Consider the following 10,000-nt stretch of genomic DNA (forward strand, 5'->3'; position numbering starts at 1 on the left):
TTTCTGGTGCATGATAACTGCAAAAGAGAGACTGCTGGCTGTCTGCAAATAGCGCTGACAAGCAGTGTTTAAGTTGAACACCCATTTCAAACAGTGCTGATAAACAGTATTTAAGTCTCAGGACCCATTTTTGAGCGGTTAGCTTTCAATAACTGTGATTCAGGGTTAGTCTGTAGTCCGCGGTCTGCATTTGGCAAGTGTCAGTCACCGCTCTCCTTTAGTGTCAAGCTCATCCTGCCACTTTTTCAAATTATTCACCATTTTCCCGCTCTGCATGTGATGTAGCCATGACTTGTCCAATCATTTGTGGCTTTTTAATTTCTTTTCTCCGAGAGATTCCAAAAACCACTTCATACGGCATTTTGCCAATTGTTCTGTGAATGGTTATGTGTTTTTTTTACAAGTGGTTTCTCCAAGATGATGACACCAGTGGTTCGGAGACGAGTTCTTTTCTTTGATTAAACTGTAAAGGTTATCTTTTGTTGTTCTATTTGCCTGTGTCACCATCTTTTTTTCACTGTGGGAACGCTGTGTTCGCGGCGGAAATCGGTTTGTTATATCATGGCTAGAAATGATGCCTTGTTCCTGGACCAGGTGTATTTTGCATAGCGACGTAGCAAAACTTAATTCGCACAATATCTGACTATTTGTCCTTCAGAATCAAGAGTCCACCTCTTTCAAACAATGTTTGCTTTCGTTGCACTGGAGACTCAGAGTGTTCTTTAACTTCTTCACAAAGTTGCATCTTCGGCCTTTTAACTGTGTATGAACTGAAATTTTTCTAAGTCTCACTTTATGCCATTTACTTATGTGCGAAATGGTAGTTGTCGTGAAGACTTGGAAATAGCTTAAACTCATTGGTAGAAAAAACATCTAGATGCTTTCAGTTGCTGATTCGATGGCTTAGCAGTTAATACAGAGGAGACGTAATCTCAGATGTCCTATGGAGCGAGGGTTCGAATCCTTGGAGCGGCATCGAATGTTGTGAAAGTTCAAGGTAAGAGACACAGTCCGTTGGTAATAAGCAAGGACAGTAAGGGGGAAGGAGAGAGAGAGACGGTAAGTGGACGAAGAACGGAAAGGTGCTTTCTTTTTTATTCCCCCTAAAAATCCAGGCCCCATTTTTTACAATTACATCCCCAAAATAAAGGGAAACCCTTTTTTAGACAGTTCATAAAAACCTAGGTTGAAATAAAATAACCTAGTTCAAAAGATTTTGACCTAGCTTGAAATCATTTTGACCTAAAGTACATTTCAAACTACAACATATACATCATTCAGTTCCCACTGGTGCCAATGAAATCACACCTAATGTAGTTCACTAACACACCCTAGGGAGCGTGGGAAGATCGGCCACATTTTTAACTGGGCTACCCCTTTAAGAGTAGCACAGTAATGAGATGCAAAAAAAAAGCAACATTTTATTGTACAGCTGACCATTTAAAATAATTGAAGACTATACTTGCTTGAATTAATTATATGTGACCATCCACAGGAAAACCAACAAAAAGGTGATGACACGGGCACGCGTGCATGACACGGCACGCTGAGCATGACATTCAACACGCCATATGCGCATATTTAATGAGTAGCACAATAGATGTCACGGTGGCTTTTGTTGTGCACACTGAGACACTCCAAACCTTTTGTTTAGCGTGGCGTGTTGCGTGTCAGATGCGTGCCAAAACAGGCACCATAAAATTGCAAAAGTAATGCAAACGAAATTCGTCGAAATTCGTCCTTTGTTCTCGCGAATTTTCCACGAAAGGTCATCGAATTTTCGAACGATTTTTCGTAGGGTTTGAAGCGAAAAATTCACGATCTTTCTCGAAAATTCGAGATAGCGAAATTCGAAGTAGCGAATTTTGGAGGTAACCAAACGAAAATTCGCGATAACAAAATTTGAAGCAGCGAATTTTTGTGACATGAATGGGCGGCCGCCATCAACAACATCACTGAGCAAGCGTATGTACGCGTAAATAAACGCGTTAAGGTTAGCATAAATAAAGCCGTATCGAAAATAGATTCAATGATCCGACAGTTTAATCTGCTATTTCCAACGAAAAAAAAAAATTGGCTCACACAACAAAAACTGCGATTGCTTCACGAACAAGAGTTTGTTGTAGAGCTTACACATTGTGAAATTACGGCAGAAAACAAACATCGCGGCAAATTCGAAATTGGCAAATTTTTGTCCAGAAAATACGTGGGAATGTTCGAGAACAGCAAATAAAGAGCGAAATTTCGCTCAATTTTTTTAGGTCATTTATTGAACAGAGCGATTTTTCGCACGAAAATTCGAGGTCAATTTTCGTTCCAAGGGAATTTTCGTTTTGGCGCAGCTGTCATGCAATTTCACTCACTCCGTGTCTTTTTACGCGGTGCTTGATTTTACTTTTGCTGACACGCTCTTTTGTTTGGTATAACACGCTCTATTGTTTACAACTTGTAGTATCAGACACAAGAAAATTTTAATGAGGCGTGCATTACGACACAGCACTCCCGTGTTAAAGAAAATTTCTTTTGTCTAGCGTGCTAAAATAGCGTGCCCGTGTCATCACCTTTTTGTTGGTTTTCCCGTGGACGGTCACATATTCAACTTTGTGCTGTCTGAGGTTGTTGCAATCATTAAATAAAAAAGGTGCATGTTCTTAACCCATTGACTTCTGGAACTGAGACTTAAGGTGGCTCAACACTTCCAAGTGACACTCTTATTAGAAGGATCGGCACCACAACGTCATATCATGTACATGTATTAGCAATATTGTGATACCAAATGAAACACAAAATATTAATTATTGCTGAACAAGATACAGTCATTATTGTGACATAATGGGGGGGGGGGGGGTAGTTCAGGCAAATGGGCAAATATTTTGGGGTGATACTGTATGGTCTGATACAGTGGTGTGAATAAGGTGTTAGCATGCATTAGCAGGCTCTCCAGCTACAGTGTCTTGGCCGATACAATAAATTGCATTTGCAGCTCTCTCAGATGCAGTAAAATAAAAATTATACCTGAGTCCATACTATAAATTTTATAGAACAGACTCAATAAATTTTAAATTTTTAAATTTTATAGTACAGACTCATTTCATTTTTTTCAAACCGACCACATATATGTACAGTACAGTACGGGTTTGATCTTGGAAATCCAAAATAATTATTCTAGACAAAAAAAGTGGCTAGTTTTAGCTCTTATAGCAAAAAAATATAATCAACTCACTTGCCATATCTTGTGTTCAGTACATGTATTTTTGCCATGATTAAATTGGCTGGAGGGCTTCAAAAACGAACCAAAATCATGTGCTGATATTTGCCCATTTGCCACAGCAAAACCATGGCAGATTTGCTGGCCGAAATTTTTCCAAAGTTTTGCCCAGGTTTGCTGCAGCAATACTGCAGTAAACAGCAAGATGCATGTTGAATAGTCTGATGAAATTAAATCCTTTGCTTTGAGTTTATTAACTGTGCACAAGAGACCTGATTGCTTGCTCTGATGATTAATCACACATCTCTTAATGTTCTCAGAAAAACCACCATGGCATCGCTAAATTGGCAAGAAAAGGTTAAAACTATTGAGCTTACCATGTACATGTAATAGTAGACATAGACATAACACTTACCATTTGGCAACTCTCACACTGAAGACATTTTATTTGTTGCACAGACTTCCTGTCTAACTTATGATCCTCACTGTCATCATGACAAAGCCTACATGAGAAGTGTTTATTGCAACAGGGAGCCTGTAGGAGATAAACAAAAATACAACACATTTCACTCAGGTTTGGATAAGGTGTTAGCATGCATTAGCAGTCTCTTTAGTTACAGTGTCTTTGTGGCTGCTATAAGGTGCAACTGCAGCTCACTCGGGTGCAGTAAAATAAAAACTATACACTTAGTCCGTTCTATAAATTCTACATTGTATAGTACAGAGTCATTTCTTGAAACAAACCGACCACATACATGTGCAGTACAGAAAGGGGTTGATGTAGGAAATCCAAAATAATTATTCGAGACAAAAAAAGTATCGTAGTTTAAGTTTTAGCTCTTGTAACAAAGAAACCAATAAGCTCACTTTTGCCACATCTTGTGTTCAGTATTTTTACCATGATTAAATTGGCTGGAGGTTTCACAAACAAACCAAAATCATGTGCAAAAAATACAATAAAACAGGTGTAAGAACACAATATGCAGCAAAATTAAGTCTACATGTATGATTCATTTCTTGTCTTCTTGATTTTAAAGTCGGCTTACGAGCCAAGTGGCCCATCAGGCTGGAGCTTATCCTGATTTCATAGCACGAAGCAACTAGGAGTATTTCTACTCCCCCCTGGATGGGATGCTAGTCAAAGGCTTGCCCCCAGCTTTTTCGTCGGTACCCATTTATACACCTGGATGGAGAGAGGCACTGTGAGAGTAAAGTGTCTTGCCCAAGAACACAACACAACGTCCCCGGCCAGGTCTTCTTGATATAACCTAAACTAACTTTATCTGAAGTTTCAATTTTCCATAAAAAGTAAAAAATAAAGTGTGCTACAAAATTCACACGTGTACATGTAATATTATTTTCTATTTTCTAGAGAACAACAATAACATGTCACAGATGATCAAGTAGCAATTCACCTGTGAATGATGAATTACAACCGAGGCTGACTTTATGTGTACATGTAATTGAAAAAGTTTTAAGAGTTTTCCTTATCAACACAAATTTAGATCAGAACTCCAAAGTGTGAGAGGTACATGCATAAAACCTGAGGGAATAGTGCTATAGCTGAATATTATCTGCGTTTCCATTGTTGATTAATGTCTTCTATTTTTACTAAAAGTGACATGGTTACTAAGTGCAAGTTAGAGCCTATTGAAACAAAGACTTCTTTTGTTGTAGTGGGTAGTAAAACAAAATTAATAAAAAACAAGATTATTTGTAAACAGATTTGTTCTCTGTCCTTTTTTTTCTTCATAGAGTCCTTCATGAGAGTACATGAGCCCAACTTTAATTTTGACCTGCTCATGCACAACTGAGTAGCTTTATAGCAAGTTAGTAGAGCACTGTGGTCCACTAAGGTTCGAATCCTGTTAAAGCCACCTGTTTTTCAGGCCTCAATTGTTCCAAAAGTGGATAGCGCTTTCCACTGGATAAATCAGTCTATCCAGTGGATAAACACTAGCAAAACCATTTGAGTTATCCTGTGGATTGTGATTTATCCAGTTGAACAACTGGGGACCAGGCATCTAAAATCATGTACATGAGATAGGTGAGAGAGAGGATCACACTTCCCTCTTTCAACTTGAGGTTCTGTTGACAACAACAACAACAACAACAAACATAGGCGATGAAAATGTGAGTGAAAACAAAGAATATGAAAGCTGTTAGTATTTACTTTAAAATACTGTCTGGTTACTGGACATCACAGCACACTTGAACGTTTTCATGATGTTAACCAAAACATCAATGTCATGGAGAATGAAGGTGACAGGTTGGTTGAACACTAGAATAGATGTACAGCTGTACATACATGTTAATAAAAGTGTACTTTTTAAATTTCATTTCAAACAAGGGCAAGGAGTTCAGTTTAAAATCGTTTACAATTATAAGGTTATTATAAGCTTATGTAGTTTGTAATTGTTTGCTAAATTAATTATAAAACTCTTTAACGTTGACCGGAAAACGAGATAATTTTTGAGTACTCGTTACAGATTATTTTAAAAACTCGAAGATTTACCCACAGTCTTCAAGGGCTGCATAAAAAAAAACTTCGTCACTTACCAGCAATGCACAACGTCTTAGATAGTGTTCACAGCTAGCAGACATGGTACCACAGAACAAAATGGCTTCTCCTCGTAAAGAGCTGGTACCTAATTTTCAAAACGAGGCATTTGGGATGAAACATGGCGGCAATCGATAAGTCACCAAATGATCTGAGGGAATACAGGTAAAAACCGTTAAAAGTATACCTATAACTATAACGTCTCAGGTGTGAATTCTTAGAATCTCACACATAGTATTTGATTTAATGCAGATTTAGTTGGGTGCTTGTCTTTCGAATTATTTGAAACAATAAGATACAAATAAATGGATTCGAAAGGAACGAACATTAATAGGGCACTTTCAAAAATACGATAATACTCTTTCTTTGCATAATTAAACTTTTTATTCTCTGTTGGGACGATTGCAAGCCCCAGGAGTATTATGGTATTTTTGAAAGTGGCCTATTATTATCATTAGATGTTAAATTATGACAGCGATACACGACCATAGTATAAGAAAAAATAATCAAAGCTTCCACTACTTCCCCCTTCTCATGGCAACCTCCAGACCATCCTGTAGTTTACATTTGCATGGCACTCTAGCACCCCAAAGCCAAAAGTACAGCCAAATCCCCCACTCTAGATTCACATCTCTGTGGCATTTATGAAGACTGTGATAATATTTTATTATCACTTCCTACCTGCTCTTACGTGCTCCTTAGCCCCAAATACCAGGGAAAAGTGCTTGAATGTACATAAGTTTGATATGTGTGTAAAATTATTCTATTGGATAATAAATAAACTGTAATCAAAGAGGGTTAACATATTAACCCCAAGAGTTAGTGAACAGTCAATTTAGAACATTGACTGCAGACCCAGACTACAGGCCGGGTATAAATTGCGGACCAGGTATAAAAAACGGAGTATAAAACAAAACTAAGATTGTACTGGCCCAGATGCCCTGGTGGGGGGACTCCCATATGCATATGAAAAGGACGAGGGTGCTCGTCGTACCTGTTATGGGTTTAAAATGCAGTTTTGGTACCTCTTAGAGTGTTCAGCCTCAAAGGGTTCACAGCGGGAGCTTTAGTGGTACCTCTTAGGGTATTGAGTCAAAAAATCATGACAGGAGATACATGTATTTGATAATTAACTCTTTTTTTTATTTTTGTCTAATTAACACCCATAATATGGTATCTTTTAGGGGTGAAAAAAATTTCATGTCACACCCACAAAACAGGATCTTGATACCTCTTAGGGGTTCTTTTCAAAATTTCCAACAAGCACTCCCTTCCTTTTTATATCGGAGTCTACCCCCCCCCCCCCCCTTCCCCTGGGCCAGATGCAGACTTTAATTTAAACAAAAGGCCTTTAGTCCTCTTATTCTGTGTCAGAATATTGTCGCAAACAGATACACAGGAATGCTCAGTTACAACATCAACCAGACTAACAAAAGTAAGAGTAGAGATTTTATCTCAAAATTGTACTTTACTCCACGAGTTTAACACCAGAGGGAGTGGAAAATTGTCATGGGGAAGAATGGAAATATTTCATATTAGCCGTAAACCTCAACTCTTCGTATATTCCCATCTTTTATATTCAAGTCCTCTGACTACTGTGATCGTACGTGTAGTTCGAGCCAGGATGGCCAGAGGGATTCAACACACATGAAGAGTGTTTCGGCTTGTCACGCAATTTTTACTCCCAAAGTCTGCGTAAGAGGCTAAAAACAAAGTTGATAGTGTGTACAGTAAACGTAAGGCAGGGCATGGACTATAACAGTCGTTCTTTTGGTCGAGTGCTATTTACAGCAAACCCGTGCGACACTGAGGTGAACAGAAAGTTGTATCAATCGCAACAAAACATTTATTTTGCAAATAGGTAAATAGACCCTTTGCTTGTCTGAATATCACAATGGCACCTCCCACTGAAGTCCTCCAAATTTCTCAATTTCTAAACATAAAGCCAGTGACCCGCAAAGGATTCCATAAATTGCTATCGTGTCGTACCTTCACAGAAACATCAGCTAACATATATCACATGACAATTATGGCTTGAAGCATTTCCACCATTCCGATATCAGTCTTCATTTCATGACATCAGCCGGTCGCCATTTTGTTGCTCTGTGCCTTTTCACAGTGTTTTGCACTCAGTCCGCTTTTTGTGCCTAGTCTGCAGCCTTCAGTCTGCATTTTATACTCAGTTTGTGTTTTATGCCCGGTCCACCACAATCCGGGTCCGCAGTCCATAGTCAGTGTTTTATACTGACCAGTTAGTAAATACACCTGCAGGGTTATTCAGGACATTTACTATTATTTCTCCATTCATTTTAATTGTAGGGTACTCCACTTGGAGAATGGTTTAACAGCATTACTTATTTCTGATACTCACTCAGTCACTCACTGTACACACAAGGAGAGTGATTTGTCAGCCACAGATGATGATGAAGAGGACACTTGCAGTGAAGACATTGAAGGTGGATGTGATGATGATGGTGATTTTGATGATGACGATGTTGATGGCATGGCAGGTGGTCCTGATGAGGAACGAGACAACCATGAGGATAGATCAAGGAAGTTTAAAGACACTAAATTAGTAAGTTCACTGTAGTATATATAGTATGTGTACATCAAGGCCCCAATCTACAATGTATCTACAGTATACCACTTTAAAAGAGTGTGAGAATTTTTAAGATGCTTTTTGTTACTGACATTGCATGGCTTAGTTGGCACCTGCTGATCTACAAGATCACCTTTAACCTCACAACTCAGTAACTACATGTACATTGTACAAGTATGCAATACATGTAGGTGTCTCTATTCAAGACCTGTTAGGAAAGAAACATCCAGGAATATGAATCAGGGAGCTGTAGATCTACTAAACTTTTTCTTTTCCTACATGTACCAAACTGTAGTGAAACAATTTACAAGAAAAGTTCAATCAAGCAAAATCCTGGACATAAGCAGCAAAATCATGAAACTCTTTAAATACTGAACATACTGGACTTAATTGATTACACTCTAATCAGTTAAGTCTGTTCAAATATAAGTGCTACACGGCCAACGTTTGCAAAAATGTAATCCTTCCTTGTACTTGTACATGTTCATTGCCGTGACCTTGACATCTTCAGTTCCCATGGCCTGCTCCCGTCTGACCTTATAGCTCAGTCGGTAGAGCAGCGGTGATCTAACCCAAAGGTCGTGGGTTCAATTCCCACCATGGTCAGAGGTTTTCTCTGTCCTTGTGTGGGCCCATTTCCATCAGTAGGGCTAATGCTCACATGGTTCATATGGGGTAAAAAAGTAGCACGTCACATTACACTCTAATCAGTTACGTCTGTTCAAATATAAGTGCTACACAGCCAACGTTTGCAAAAACATAACTTTTCCTTCCTTGTACTTGTACATGTACATGTTCATTGCCGTGACCTTGACATCTTCAGTTCCCACGGCCTGCTCCCGTCTGCCCTTATACGTAGCTCAGTCGGTAGAGCAGCGGTGATCTAACCCAAAGGTCGTGGGTTCAATTCCCAGCATGGTCAGAGGTTTTCTCTGTCCTTGTGTGAGCCCATTTCCAGCAGTAGGGCTAACGTTCACATGGTTCATGTGGGGTAAAAAAGTAGCACTTCACATTACACTCTAATCAGTTAAGTCTCACAGTTCAAATATAAGTGCTACACAGCCAACATTTGCAAAAACGTAATCCTTCCTTGTCTTTAAATACTGTATGCACTTCGTAGCTCTTGACGCATGAGAAAGTACTGTATGTGCAGTCACTGAGCTCATTACCTTGAAGCGTTTAACTCTGGTTCAGAGCCGGTGTTTTTTTTAGTTTAAAAGTTTCTTTATTTGGATGTAACGTAGCTTGTGCCTTTTCTGGCGTGTATACCTTCGATCCTGATCCTAAAACCCCCATCTTTGTTTGAAAGGAAAAGAGTTTCAATGACATGCTTGAAGGTCATGTCCTTCTGGTATGGTGTAATGCTAAGAGGTGAATGAGGGGATTAGTTCGAGAAAAGCTGTGGTGCTGCATTAGTGGAGGGTGAAATGCAGAAATTTGGTATATGAAAACAAGTGGATTAAGGTAAATTAGATTCAGTATAAGAGATTTGTGAGCTGTCATTTTGAACGGTTAGCCCTTCATCAGGGTGAACTAGGGAATAATAATAATTAGGGAACTTATTAAGCAACAAGGAGACAGCAATGGCGATGAGAATGTCACCTCACAAATGTAAATTTATATTAAAGTAATC

The 10,000-nt window shown here is 38.9% G+C and overlaps 2 protein-coding genes across 2 annotated transcripts in view; one reads left to right on the plus strand and one right to left on the minus strand.

The window, feature by feature from the left end:
- LOC138057294 (RING finger and CHY zinc finger domain-containing protein 1-like) overlaps window positions 1-5,835 on the minus strand; it is a 27,762-nt gene extending 21,927 nt beyond the window's left edge. The window contains exons 1-2 of the mRNA XM_068903345.1: window positions 5,768-5,835; window positions 3,624-3,743 (exon numbers count right to left, since the gene is read on the minus strand). Coding sequence (XP_068759446.1) covers window positions 3,624-3,743; window positions 5,768-5,812 — 165 coding nt within the window. The 5' untranslated portion in view covers window positions 5,813-5,835. The remainder of the gene's footprint in view (window positions 1-3,623; window positions 3,744-5,767) is intronic.
- Window positions 5,836-5,870: 35 nt separating this feature from the next.
- LOC138057295 (nardilysin-like) overlaps window positions 5,871-10,000 on the plus strand; it is a 74,587-nt gene continuing 70,457 nt past the window's right edge. The window contains exons 1-2 of the mRNA XM_068903346.1: window positions 5,871-5,933; window positions 8,088-8,343. Of these exons, the coding sequence (XP_068759447.1) occupies window positions 5,890-5,933; window positions 8,088-8,343 (300 nt within the window). The 5' untranslated portion in view covers window positions 5,871-5,889. The remainder of the gene's footprint in view (window positions 5,934-8,087; window positions 8,344-10,000) is intronic.

This window comes from Montipora capricornis, chromosome 7 (assembly GCF_036669925.1).
Source record: "Montipora capricornis isolate CH-2021 chromosome 7, ASM3666992v2, whole genome shotgun sequence".
Taxonomy (NCBI): Eukaryota; Metazoa; Cnidaria; class Anthozoa; order Scleractinia; family Acroporidae; genus Montipora; species Montipora capricornis.